At 49.1% G+C, this 15,046-nt stretch overlaps 1 protein-coding gene across 4 annotated transcripts in view; it reads right to left on the bottom strand.

Moving 5' to 3' along the window:
* Positions 1–15,046, bottom strand: part of EPN2 (epsin 2) — a 123,243-nt gene that overhangs the window by 85,983 nt on the left and 22,214 nt on the right. For all 4 annotated transcript variants that reach the window (XM_068243510.1, XM_068243511.1, XM_068243512.1 and 1 more), the window contains exon 2: positions 4,475–5,311. In XM_068243510.1, coding sequence (XP_068099611.1) covers positions 4,475–5,072 — 598 coding nt within the window. In that variant the 5' untranslated portion in view covers positions 5,073–5,311. The remainder of the gene's footprint in view (positions 1–4,474; positions 5,312–15,046) is intronic.

The following is a 15,046-nucleotide window of genomic DNA, read 5'->3' on the forward strand; positions in this document are numbered from 1 at the left end:
TTGTCAATGAGTACTCCTAAGTCCTTCTCCAAGTTTGATGTCCCCAACTGTATCCCATTTATTTTGTATGGTGCTAGACCATTAGTACGTCCAAAATGCATGACCTTACATTTGTCAACATTGAATTTCATCTGCCATGTATGTGCCCATATAGCCATCCTATCCAGATCCTGTTGCAATATGACACTATCTTCCTGAGAGTTAATGATTCTGCACAATTTTGTATCATCTGCAAAAATAGCAACATTGCTCACTACTGCATCTACTAGGTCATTAATAAATAAATTGAAGAGCACTGGACCCAGAACAGACCCCTGTGGGACCCCACTGCTAACAGTCTCCCATTTTGAGTATGATCCATTGACCACAACTCTTTGTTTTCTGTCCATTAGCCAGTTCCCTATCCATGAACACAGACTCTTCCCCAGTCCTTGCATCCTCAACTTTTGCACCAGACTTTTGTGGGGAACAGTGTCGAAGGCCTTTGCAAAGTCCAAGTATATCACATCTACAGCATTCCCAATATCCATATTAGCATTTACTACCTCATAAAAGCTGAGCATGTTAGTCAAACAGGACCTGTCTTTAGTAAACCCATGTTGATGCTGAGAAATAAGATTATTTCTACTATGAAGTCATGTATAGTATCTCTTAGTAACCCCTCAAATAGTTTGCATACAACTGATGTTAAACTTACAGGTCTATAATTTCCTGGATCAGATTTTTTGCCCTTCTTAAATAATGGGAAAACGTGGGCTGTACGCCAATCCACGGGAACTCTGCCAGTTGCAGTGGATTGGCGTACAGCCGACGTTTTCCCATTATTTAAGAAGGGCAAAAAATCAGATCCAGGAAATTATAGACCTGTAAGCTTAACATCAGTTGTATGCAAACTATTTGAGGGGTTACTAAGAGATACTATACATGACTTCATAGTAGAAAATAATCTTATTTCTCAGCATCAACATGGGTTTACTAAAGACAGGTCCTGTTTGACTAACATGCTCAGCTTTTATGAGGTAGTGAATGCTAATATGGATATTGGGAATGCTGTAGATGTGATATACTTGGACTTTGCAAAGGCCTTCGACACTGTTCCCCACAGAAGTCTGGTGCAAAAGTTGAGGAAGCAAGGACTGGGGAAGAGTCTGTGTTCATGGATAGGGAACTGGCTAATGGACAGAAAACAAAGAGTTGCAGCGTGTCTACTTCCTGCTTTGGAAGCAGACATATTGTAAACATCCTGTGTTTACAAATTAGCTGCTCTGACAGCTGCCATGATGGCAGTCAGCTGACACATGGGGAGAGATCAAATTACACTTGTGATTAGTCATAGATGAGGGGGAATTAAACAGGCTAAACTCTCTAAATACATACAGGGTGCATTTCTCTAGGGTTTCCTTCTGTTCTGAGCAAGAGTTTAGGTCCACTTTAAATAAGGCTCATAGCCCTGTTTCTTCAAATTCTGAAGTCTGCGAGTCTATGAGCTACAGTAGTTTGCAGACAGTAGACCAGCCGTAGGTGCTTGCTAACCTGTCATCTGAAGACTGAAGTATCACCTATACCAGTGATCTGCAAACTTGGCTCTCCAGCTGTTAAGGAACTACAAGTCCCACGACTTGTAAGTCGAGGCCAGAGCAGCCCTGCCAAGCGTATCTCTTGTTCGCGTTCCCCGATGCGTGGAGGACCGGCGCGGGACAGGATGGCTGCTGGGGGATTGCAAAAGCCCCAGGTAAGTGAAACAGCGTGTTTAAAATGTATCTACAGCTCCGCTTTCAGGGCTGGTGCACACCGAGCGGCTTTTTGGGCGTTTTCAGATCCGCTTGCGGCTGCGGATCTGCTTGGTCAATGTATCTCAATGGGGTGGTGCACACCAGAGCGGCAGGCGTTTTGCAGAAACGAAAAATGCCTGGGTGAGGCATTTTTTGGATTGCGGATGCGTTTCTGCCTCAATGTTAAGTATAGGAAAAACGCAAACCGCTCTGAAAAACGGCACTTCAGAGCGGTTTTGCAGGCGTTTTTGTTACAGAAGCTGTTCAGTAACAGCTTTACTGTAACAATATATGAAATCTACTATACTGAAAACCGCAGCAGCAATCCGCAAAACGCTAGCAAAACGCCATAGAAAAATAAAAAAAAGCGTTTAAAAATCTGCTAGCATTTTGCGGATCTGCTAGCGGGTTTTGGTGTGCACCAGCCCTAAGTCATCATGGGGTTAAAACTTCTGAGATGAAAGCCATAAGAAGATCTCAGTAAAGGCCTTCAACTGCCATTCGATCATCTTCACTTATTAGATGTCTAATTAAATACAAATATGAAAGTAAACAAGCATCAATTAATAATTAATAAGATGAGTGGGAGTCTGGGAGAACCTTGATCGACTGATTAATAGAAAGTCTGTCTTGACAGGTAATTTGAGGCAGGAGCAGAAGGGACTGATGTCCTCCTAGGACTAGGTAGACATGAGATGACATCACTATTGTCTACAATTCCCAGTGAGGACAGGAGGAGCACCCTCCAGTAGGCCGGACACCCTAGGTAAGAGATCCAATATACAGAAGTTCTTAATACTATGTAAGACAAAGAAAAAAAAAGAACCACATTTATGTACGTAAGAGCAGTTATGCTTCAAGCAACTCACAGACAAGGAATGCCAACCCCGGCTTTACCTATCCAGCAACCAAATACACGTATGCTTCATGTACTGACTGTAACTGGGCAAGCTCTGAAGAGGACTGCTATCACTTCTGTAGAGTTGGGCCGAACGGTTCGCCGGCGAACGTGGTTCGCGCGAACTTAGGTGGTTCGCGTGCGGGTGTCGCACGCGAACGTTTTGCGGCAAAAGTTCGCAAAAAATCGGTTCGCCCCATAATGCACCTGAGGGTCAACTTTGACCCTCTACATCACAGTCAGCGGGCCCAGTGTAGCCAATTAGGCTACACTAGCCCCTGGAGCCCCACCCCCCCTTATATAAGGCAAGCAGCGGCGGCCGTTATGGCCACTCGTGTGCCTGCATTAGTGAGAGTAGGGCGAGCTGCTGCAGTCTCTCATAGGGAAAGATTAGTTAGGCTTAACTTCTTCCTGGCTGCATACCTGTTCTGTTCTGTGAGCCCTCAGCCCACTGCATACCTGTACTGTGATCCTGCCACTGCATACCTGTTCATTGATCCTGCCACTGCATACCTGTTCTGTGAACCCACCCACCACCACTGCATACCTGTTCAGTGATCCTGCCACTGCATACCTGTTCAGTGAGCCCTCAGCCCACTGCATACCTGTACTGTGATCCTGCCACTCCATACCTGTTCAGTGATCCTGCCAGTGCATACCTGTTCATTGATCCTGCCACTGCATACCTGTTCAGTGATCCTGCCAGTGCATACCTGTTCATTGATCCTGCCACTGCATACCTGTTCAGTGATCCTGCCAGTGCATACCTGTTCATTGATCCTGCCACTGCATACCTGTTCAGTGATCCTGCCAGTGCATACCTGTTCATTGATCCTGCCACTGCATACCTGTTCAGTGATCCTGCCAGTGCATACCTGTTCATTGATCCTGCCACTGCATACCTGTTCAGTGATCCTGCCAGTGCATACCTGTTCATTGATCCTGCCACTGCATACCTGTTCAGTGATCCTGCCAGTGCATACCTGTTCATTGATCCTGCCACTGCATACCTGTTCAGTGATCCTGCCAGTGCATACCTGTTCATTGATCCTGCCACTGCATACCTGTTCAGTGATCCTGCCAGTGCATACCTGTTCATTGATCCTGCCACTGCATACCTGTTCAGTGATCCTGCCAGTGCATACCTGTTCATTGATCCTGCCACTGCATACCTGTTCAGTGATCCTGCCAGTGCATACCTGTTCATTGATCCTGCCACTGCATACCTGTTCAGTGATCCTGCCAGTGCATACCTGTTCATTGATCCTGCCAGTGCATACCTGTTCAGTGATCCTGCCAGTGCATACCTGTTCATTGATCCTGCCACTGCATACCTGTTCAGTGAACCCGCCACTGCATACCTGTTCTGTTCAGTGAACAGTTTGGTGTGTCAGTGTGAAGCAGTACCTTAATTACACTACCTGATTGATGTATACACATGCAAGATGTTTTAAAGCACTTTAGGCCTGTCATTTAGCATTCAATGTGATTTCTGCCCTTAAAACGCTGCTTTGCGTCAAATCCAGATTTTTCCCGGGGACTTTTGGCATCTATCCCACTCCGCCATGCCCCCCTCCAGGTGTTAGACCCCTTGAAACATCTTTTCCATCACTTTTGTGGCCAGCATAATTTTTTTTTTTTTTCAAAGTTCGCATCCCCATTGAAGTCTATTGCGGTTCGCGAACTTTAACGCGAACCGAACCTTCCGCGAAAGTTCGCGAACCCGGTTCGCGAACCTAAAATCGGAGGTTCGGCCCAACTCTACACTTCTGTAATTAGATGTTGATGAAGCACCAATACTCACATCCATGATACGATGCTGGAGATCCACCTGACTTTCCATAGTCTTGTTCTGAGTAGCTTGTGGATAGATTGGGTTGGCTAGATCCTCGACCGAAATTGATCTGATTATTGCTTCCTACCGCAGTGGTCACCTGAGCCATCCGCTCTTTGGTCTTTAGCGCCTGGGCTCTCTCGCCTTTCAACCTCTCATCATCTTTCAAGAGGCTGACCAACTGTTTAGACTTTTCCCGCACGTTAATCCCTTGGTCTTTGCCATCCCGGTCAATGTACTGGAAGTCCTTCAAAGTCTGTATGGCGAAGATGTTCTCCTTACACTGGTGGGACACCCTCTCCGAGCCGGTCTTGATAAGGTAGTCCAACAAGGTCAAAGCTTTGTAAACGTGCCTCCAGTTCTTCCCGTGATCGTTCAGTCTCTTCCAGATCATACTCATGATTTCAGAAAACGCCACCACGTTGTAGGTCAGGTCGGCAATTTCTGTCATTAGAGAGCTGGAAGGTCCCCAGGGGTCATTGGAGGTGGCTTCCCTGACTTTTATCTCCGCTTCCGAGTAATTATTTACAATGTTTTTCATCTGCCGTCGAATAGATGAGGTGGTCATTTTCGTACAGGTTCAAATATGTATATCAAGAAGTTAATTAATTCCCGCCAATTAAAAAAAAAACAAATCTAGTTCATAAAAGGGCCCCGAAAGACCAGGACCAAGGTGTCCACAGATTATAAGCCGGGACGGGGTTTCCTTCAACAACTGAATTGGGGGGTCCACGCACAAGAAGCCATGTATTCCAGATCTCGTTAAAATCATCTCCTCAGCCTTCGCACATGTCTTCACCACCGAAGCTGAAACAAAAACACAAATAGTAAAAAAAAGTGCCAGTTATGAAAAAAACAAAGTTTTAAAGAGAACCTGTAATTTATTTTAAAGAGAACATATTTATTTCCTTTTAAACTACGCTATAAAGCACACCTGAAGTGAGAGGTATATGGAGGCTGCCACATTTATTTCCTGTAAACAATACCAGTTGCCTGGCTGTCCTGCTGATCTCTTTGGCTGCAGTAGAGTCTGAATCACACACCTGAAACAAGCATGCAGCTAATCCAGTCCCACTTCAGTCAGCTGATATGCTGCATGCTTGTTCAGGGGCTATGATTGAAAAGTATTAGAGGCAGAGGATCAGCAGGGCAGCCAAGCAATCTGCATTGCTTATAAGGAAGTCAATATGGCAGCCTCCATATCTCTCTCCCTTCAGGAGTGCTCTTAGTACCCCCATTAGGGGGTAGGGGGTTAAGCACACCATGGGCTTGATTCACAAAAGAGTGCTAACTGTTAGCACGGCCGTTTTCGCGCGAATTTTCGCATTGCGCGCGGTCGTGAATTTTCAGGCAAAACGATAACAGTTTTGCGCGCAAATGTGAATTTTCACCCAAAAATATCGATTTCGCCCGGAAATTCGCGATCGCGCGCAATGCGAAAATTCGTGCGAAAACGGCCGTGCTAACAGCACTCTTTTGTGAATCAAGCCCCATATGTTTAGAATCTAAATGTTAGATTTCACATTCTTATTTTAGGATGTTATGTGTTTAACACAGTGCGTGTAACTACAACTCCCAGCATGCTTAGCGGCCTCCCGTTGGCTGCACGCGTAGCCATTGTGTCACAGTACTTGTGTCACACGGTGTCACAGTACCGTCCAGCCCGATTTGTCATGGAGTAGGTCAGACAGGGAGGGAGACAAGCAGCCATTGTGATGCGGCGAGGGGGAAGACGATACAGGCTGCACTGTTATACGCGGAGACAGAGAACGCTTCATGCCGGCATCAATGGGGACATTCATGGTCTGTCCTGGATTACAGCAAGTGTCCTCGTTCACACACTGCAAATCCAGCCCAGATTGCCGACATCGCTCTCTGCCTGATCAGCCAATGAAAGACACTTTCATCCGCTACAACACTAAAGTGCACCTGTTATTATACAGCAGACTAAGCCATGCGCGGGGAGGGGAGAATATAGGTGGCCCCCGCCTGGAGATGGAGTAGTCCAAAATCCGTCAGCTCTCAGATTTGTGCTGCCTACTGCAAGTGACAGCAACATAGGAAGAAAGTCATTTACAGTGCATTTTACTGGGAGAGAATGTACATTGCATATGCATGTATTTGACATTAGACGATTTTTGTGATAATGCTCCTTTAAGGTACCCCCTGCGGGTACAACGATAGCATCGATCAAAATGGACCTGAACCCAGAACTTCCTGTCTGCTCTAAAAGATAAGCAACAGCATAATAACCTATAAAGAAAAACATTTATTTGTTACAGCTGATACAAATCCTGCAATAAATCTGCAGTGTGTCTACTTCCTGCTTTCATGGAGGCAGACATAGGGTTAAAGAGAAACCGAGGTGGGTTTTCGGGGGGCAGATGGGACAGAAAGGCATGTTCTCTGCCTCCTGACATGGTTCTGTGTCCCCCAACTGCCGCTCTCTGCCCCCCAACTGCAGCGCTATAGCCCAACCCCCCCCCCCCCAGATTAGCGACTATATTTGAGAGGGATTCCTTGTTCAAAACGCTAGCCAGGGGCGTTCCTGCAGGGTCTCCAGAGCTGTCATTGGGCAGCTCTCTTCCTGGCCACGCCCCTTGCCGCTCCCCCGCCTCCCTGCACGCTGTGAGAGACAACATTGTCTCTCGTTGCAGCGTCATGACCTATAGGTTATGAAAGTGGGCTGCTGCGGCCCACAGGAGCGGCGGGGAGCGGTGTTTTTTGCGGCTACCTGATCCTCACAGCCCCTCCGGATCAGGTAGCCTGCTTTTTTTTTTCTTCTTTTTTTTTTTAGCCCACCTCGGGCTCTCTACAACATCCTGTGTTTACAAATTAGCTGATCTGCCGAGACAGCCATCTGACACAGCCGAGAGATAAAATTACACTTGTAACGCAGAAGGGAGAATTAGACAGGCTAATCTCTTTAAAGAGAACCCGAGGTGTGTTTAAAGAATGTTATCTGCATACAGAGGCTGGATCTGCCTATACAGCCCAGCCTCTGTTGCTATCCCAAACCCCACTAAGGTCCCCCTGCACTCTGCAATCCCTCATAAATCACAGCTGTGCTGTGAGGCTGTGTTTACATCTGTAGTGTCAGTCTCAGCTGCTCCCCCGCCTCCTGCATAGCTCCGGTCCCTGCCCCAGTCCCTTCCCTCCAATCAGCAGGGAGGGAAGGGATGCAGGCGGGGACTGGAGTTCTGCAGGAGGCGGGGAGAGCAGCAGACTGACACTATAGAGATAAACACAGCCAGCTTTGACAAGCTGTTTGTCAGCAGCGTGGCTGTGATTTATGAGGGATTGCAGAGTGCAGGGGGACCTTAGGGGGGTTTGGGATAGCAACAGAGGCTGGGCTGTATAGGCAGATCCAGCCTCTGTATGCAGATAATAATCTTCAAACCCACCTCGGGTTCTCTTTAAATACACACAGGGTGTATTTCTTTATGTTTACGTTCAGGTTTAGGTCCACTTTAAAGGGATACTGTAGGAGGGGTCGGGGGAAAATGAGTTGAACTTACCTGGGGCTTCTAATGGTCCCCCGCAGACATCCTGTGCCTGCGCAGCCACTCACCGATGCTCTGGCCCCGCCTCCAGTTCACTTCTGGAATTTCAGACTTTAAAGTCTGAAAACCACTGTGCCTGCGTTGCCGTGTGTCCTCTATCCCGCTGACGTCACCAGGAGCGTACTGCGCAGGCACAGACCATACTGGGCTTGTGCTATACATTCCTGGTGCCATCAGCGGGAGCGAGGACACGGCAACGCAGGCGCAGTGATTTTCAGACTTTAAATTCTGAAATTCCAGAAGTGAACCAGAGGCGGGGCCGGAGCATCGGTGAGTGGCTGCGCAGGCACAGGATGTCTGCGGGGACCATCAGAAGCCCCAGGTAAGTTCAACTCATTTTCCCCCGACCCCCCTACAGTATTCCTTTAAGGATTCTACAGCTTGTGAGGTACCTGTATACATGCTGAATTTTCACTGATCATTTTAGGCCAGTTTTACACCTGGCCAAAGACTTTCCTTACTGTTGCGTTACCCTACCATCTGGGAACCAACATCCAAGGCCTGTACATATAAACCTGGGCCTAGAGTTGGACTTAAAGGACAACTGAAGTGAGAGGTATATGGAGGCTGCCATATTTATTTCCTTTGAAGAAATACCAGTTGCCTGGCTGTCCTGCTTATCCTCTGCCTCTAATACTTTCAGCCATAGCCCCTGAACAAGCATGCAGCAGATCAGGTATTTCTGACATTATTGTCAGATCTGACAAGATTAGCTGCATGCTTGTTTCTGGTGTGATTCAGACACTGCTGCAGCCAAATAGATCAGCAGGGCTGCCAGACAACAGGAATTGCTTAAAAATAAATAAACAAGGCAGCCTCCTCATCCCTCTCACTTAAAAGATACCCGAAGTGACATGATGAGATAAACATGGGTATGTACAGTGCCAGGCACACAAGTAACTATGCTGTGTTCCTTTTTTTTCTTTCTCTGTCTGAAAGAGTTAAATATCAGGCTTGTAAGTGGCTGACTCAGTCCTGACTCAGACAGGAAGTGACTACAGTGTGACCCTCACTGATAAGACATTCCCCTTTTTATCTCTTTCCTGCTCTCAGAAGCCATTTTCTGCTAGGAGAGTGTTTTATAATTGGAATTTCTTATCAGTGAGGGTCACACTGTAGTCACTTCCTGTCTGAGTCAGGACTGAGTCAGCCACTTACATACCTGATGTTTAACTCTTTCAGAGAAAGGAAAAAAAGGAACACAGCATAGTTACCAGTGTGCTAGGCACTGTATATACCCATGTCCATCTCATCATGTTACTTCAGGTATCCTTTAAGCTGTCCTTTAAGGCTGGATCCACACTATAAGCGCTTTTGTGAGCGATTGTGATTGCTGAGCGCTTTTTCCCATTTACTTTCATTAAAATCACAGTAAAAATCACATAGATCTTTATTTCATGTATTTTGTGTATCTTATGTGATTTTTTTACCGTCATTTTAATGAAAGTGAATGGAAAAAAGCGCTCAGCAAGCGCCCAGCAATCACAAGCGCTCACAAAAACGCTTAGGGCCCTTTTCCACTTGCGGCAATTGCCACTGCTGAATCGCAAAATCGCGAATGTCTAGCGATTTTTAAATCGTTAGGGCTTGCTAACTAACATAGGAATCTTGGTAGGTAATTTGATTTTTTACTAAAGCGCAATCGCGGCTCGGAGCGATTTTTACAACAATTTTGCTATGCAGTGCATTGCATAGGAAAATCGCAAACGTCCCAAAAAAGTGCAGCTTGCTGAATCGCAAAGCGCCCTTACTGTGGATCCAGCCTAATAAGAGATGATTTGGAGGCATTTCGACTGGAAGTCCTGCTATTGGGAAACTTCATCAGCTTTGCTTTACAGATCACAGGACAAGCGCTCTGGTATACATGCAGCTCCCTACGCCGTATACTATATGCATGCAGCTCCCTGCTGCCCACCTGCTGTCTGAGCCCCCCTGATCTGTATCAGTGCTAATTCCCTGCAGCAGCCCCAGTCGCACTCTCTTTATTAGGCCGTAATCCCGACGGTCTGCCTCCCTCAGTCGTGGAGCGAGCGGGAGAAGGTTAGCGAGCTCCTCTCCAACGGACGGGCCGCGCTTTTCTTGGGCCGCCTCCAGACACATGGAAATCATTGGCGGAAAATGTCTGCAGCAGACTGGCAGCCGAGCTCAGGATGTTACACCATGAAATGCGCTAAATGGGGGCTACTAAATACACTCAGCTACCCGGCAGACCTGCACTCCACGCCAGGAGGGGCCACTAAACACACTCAGCTACCCGGCAGACCTGCACGCCACACCAGGAGGGGCCACTAAATACACTCAGCTACCCGGCAAACCTGCGCTCCAGGAGGGGCCACTAAATACACTCAGCTACCCGGCAGACCTGCACGCCACGCCAGGAGGGGCTACTAACTACACTCAGCTACCCGGCAGACCTACACCCCATGCCAGGAGGGACCACTAAATACACTCAGCTACCCGGCAGACCTGCACGCCAGGAAGGGCCACTAAATACACTCAGCTACCCGGCAGACCTACACGCCACACCAGGAGGGACCACTAAATACACTCAGCTACCCGGCAGACCTGCACTCCACACCAGGAGGGGCCACTAAATACACTCAGCTACCCGGCAGACCTACACCCCATGCCAGGAGGGGCCACTAAATACACTCAGCTACCCGGCAGACCTGCACTCCACACCAGGAGGGGCCACTAAATACACTCAGCTACCCGGCAGACCTGCACTCCACACCAGGAGGGGCCACTAAATACACTCAGCTACCCGGCAGACCTGCACGCCACGCCAGGAGGGGCTACTAACTACACTGAGCTACCCGGCAGACCTACACCCCATGCCAGGAGGGACCACTAAATACACTCAGCTACCCGGCAGACCTGCGCTCCAGGAGGGGCCACTAAATACACTCAGCTACCCGGCAGACCTGCACGCCAGGAGGGGCCACTAAATACACTCAGCTACCCGGCAGACCTACACCCCATGCCAGGAGGGACCACTAAATACACTCAGCTACCCGGCAGACCTGCACGCCAGGAGGGGCCACTAAATACACTCAGCTACCCGGCAGACCTACACGCCACACCAGGAGGGACCACTAAATACACTCAGCTACCCGGCAGACCTGCACTCCACACCAGGAGGGGCCACTAAATACACTCAGCTACCCTGCAGACCTACACCCCATGCCAGGAGGGGCCACTAAATACACTCAGCTACCCGGCAGACCTGCACTCCACACCAGGAGGGGCCACTAAATACACTCAGCTACCCGGCAGACCTGCACGCCACGCCAGGAGGGCCACTAAATACACTCAGCTACCTGCCAGACCTGCGCTCCACGCCAGGAGGGCCACTAAATACACTCAGCTACCCGGCAGACCTGCGCTCCACGCCAGGAGAGGCCACTAAATACACTCAGCTACCCGGCAGACCTGCGCTCCACGCCAGGAGGGGCCACTAAATACACTCAGCTACTCGGCAGACCTGCGCTCTACGCCAGGAGGGGCCACTAAATACACTCAGCTACCCGGCAGACCTACATGCCACGCCAGGAGGGGCCACTAAATACACTCAGCTACCCGGCAGACCTACATGCCACGCCAGGAGGGGCCACTAAATACACTCAGCTACCCGGCAGACCTGCACCCCACGCCAGGAGGGCCACTAAATACACTCAGCTACCCGGCAGACCTGCACGCCACGCCAGGAGGGCCACTAAATACACTCAGCTACCATGCAGACCTACACCCCACGCCAGGAGGGGCCACTAAATACACTCAGCTACCCGGCAGACCTGCACGCCACGCCAGGAGGGGCCACTAAATACACTCAGCTACTCAGCAGACCTGCGCGCCACGCCAGGAGGGACCACTAAATACACTCAGCTACCCGGCAGAGCTGCGCTCCATGCCAGGAGGGGCCACTAAATACACTCAGCTACCCGGCAGACCTGCGCTCCATGCCAGGAGGGACCACTAAATACACTCAGCTACCCGGCAGACCTGCACGCCACACCAGGAGGGGCCACTAAATACACTCAGCTACCCGGCAGACCTGCGCTCCACACCAGGAGGGGCCACTAAATACACTCAGCTACCCGGCAGACCTGCGCTCCACACCAGGAGGGGCCACTAAATACACTCAGCTACCCGGCAGACCTCCACGCCACACCAGGAGGGACCACTAAATAGACTCAGCTACCCGGCAGACCTGCACGCCACGCCAGGAGGGACCACTAAATACACTCAGCTACCCGGCAGACCTGCACGCCACGCCAGGAGGGGCCACTAAATACACTCAGCTACCTGCCAGACCTGCACCCCACACCAGGAGGGGCCACTAAATACACTCAACTACCCGGCAGACCTGCACCCCACGCCAGGAGGGGCCACTAAATACACTCAGCTACCCGGCAGACCTGCGCTCCACACCAGGCGGGGTCACTAAATACACTCCGCTACCCGGCAGACCTGCACGCCACGCCAGGAGGGGCCACTAAATACACTCAGCTACCCGGCAGACCTGCGCTCCACGCCAGGAGGGGCCACTAAATACACTCAGCTACCCGGCAGACCTGCGCTCCACGCCAGGAGGGGCCACTAAATACACTCAGCTACCCGGCAGACCTGCGCTCCACACCAGGAGGGGCCACTAAATACACTCAGCTACTCGGCAGACCTGCGCTCCACGCCAGGAGGGGCCACTAAATACACTCAGCTACCCGGCAGACCTGCACGCCACGCCAGGAGGGCCACTAAATACACTCAGCTACCTGCCAGACCTGCGCTCCACGCCAGGAGGGCCACTAAATACACTCAGCTACCCGGCAGACCTGCACCCCACGCCAGGAGGGCCACTAAATACACTCAGCTACCCGGCAGACCTGCACGCCACGCCAGGAGGGCCACTAAATACACTCAGCTACCATGCAGACCTACACCCCACGCCAGGAGGGGCCACTAAATACACTCAGCTACCTGCCAGACCTGCGCTCCATGCCAGGAGGGGCCACTAAATACACTCAGCTACCCGGCAGACTTACATGCCACGCCAGGAGGGCCACTAAATACACTCAGCTACCCGGCAGACCTGCACGCCACGCCAGGAGGGGCCACTAAATACACTCAGCTACCTGGCCAACCAGCGCACCACGGCCTGCACCTGCTAAACATAGAATGGCCATACTGAGCAGACCCGCTCCCAGCATGCACTGCAGTTTCACGACAAAAGAATCTTCTAAGTTGGGCCGAGCAGTTGTGGGGCAAGGCTGGTTCATGACAAAACCTAGCAAGAGAAAAAAACAATCCAGACCACTGCTTAAAGGACCTCTGTCGTGAAAATCATAAAATTTAAAATACATGTAAACATACACAAATAAGAAGTACATTTCTCCCAGAGTAAAATGAGCCTTAAATTACTTCTCTCCTATGTTGCTGTCACTTACAGTAAGTAGTAGAAATCTGACATTACCAACAGATTTTAGACTAGCCCATCTTCTCATGGGGTGTTCTCAGGGCTTTCTTTATTTTTAAAAGCACTTAGTGGATGGCAGTTGCTCTGTCCAACTGCCAAAAAGGTGTGCCGCGAGCAGGGAGGCTGGCCGGCATCTTTGTATAAATCTTTCTCAGGGAGTGTCTTTATAAAGAGTAAAGGCCATGCTGAGAATCCCCCATGAAGAGATGGACTAGCCCAAAACCTGTCACTTCTGTCAGATTTCTACTACCTACTGTAAGTGACAGCAACATAGGAGAAAAGTAATTTGTGGCTCATTTTACTCTGGGAGAAATGTACTTCTTATTTGTTTGTGTTTAATATTTTAAGATTTTCGCGACAGTTCCTCTTTAACAAATCAGTTTGGCATTTATAAACCAGTCTGTTTAAAGGATACCACAACTGAAATGTGACATAATGAGATAGACATGTGTATGTACAGTGCCTAGCGCACAGATAACTATGCTGTGTTCCTTTTTTTCTTTCTCTGCCTGAAAGGGTTATATCAGGTATGTAAGTGGCTGACTCAGTCCTGACTCAGACAGGAAGTGACTACAGTGTGACCTTCACTGATAAGAAATTCCAACTATAAAACACTTTCCTAGCAGAAATTGGCTTCTGAGAGCAAGAAAGAGGTAAAAAGGGGAATGTCTTATCAGTGAGGGTCACACTGTAATCACTTCCTGTCTAAGTCAGGACTGAGTCAGCCACTTACATACCTGATATTTAACTCTTTCAGGCAGAGAAAGAAAAAAAAGAACACAGCCTAGTTATTTGTGTGCTAGGCACTGTACATACACATGTCTATCTCATTATGTCACATTTCAGTTGTGGTATCCTTTAATCCAGAAACCAGTGGCCAATTTTTGGAACCACCAAGAAAAGTACGGATCTGCGCACAGACTTATATGCAGGAACAGTGTAATACTTCATTGTCCCATCACACACGTGCAATATTCTGACCATACATCCTGCACACTGTTCCTGCATAAGTCTGTGTGCGGATTCATACTTTTCTTTGTGGATTACAATTGCCGGGGATCCTGCACCAGGGCCCGCTGGCTAAAGCTGTGCAGTTTTTCTTTTTTACTCAACCTCTCATTGTTGTGAGTGGCTCCAGAAATAATTTCTGGAGCCACTCACAACAATCAGAGGTAAATTGAGAAAGTTAGGCCCCAGATATCTGCTTCTAAGGGCCCTTTTCCATTAGCAGTCGCTAGCGTTTGCGCTGAACGCTAGCGATTGCTGAATCGCAAAATGTAAAAAATGACCGGCGATTTCCCGACGTTTGCGGCCGCGATTTTGCTATGCTATGCACTGCATAGCAAAATCGCGGCAATATTCGCTCCGCCGCGCGATCGCGATCAGGTCAAAAACGAATCGCGGTAGTGGAAATTACCTACCGCGATTCCTATGTTAAAAGCAAACTGTAGCGATTTGTAAAATCACTAGCGGTTTGCGGTTTTGCGATTCAGCCATCGCAAACGC

The sequence above is a fragment of the Hyperolius riggenbachi genome, chromosome 7 (assembly GCF_040937935.1).
Source record: "Hyperolius riggenbachi isolate aHypRig1 chromosome 7, aHypRig1.pri, whole genome shotgun sequence".
Taxonomy (NCBI): Eukaryota; Metazoa; Chordata; class Amphibia; order Anura; family Hyperoliidae; genus Hyperolius; species Hyperolius riggenbachi.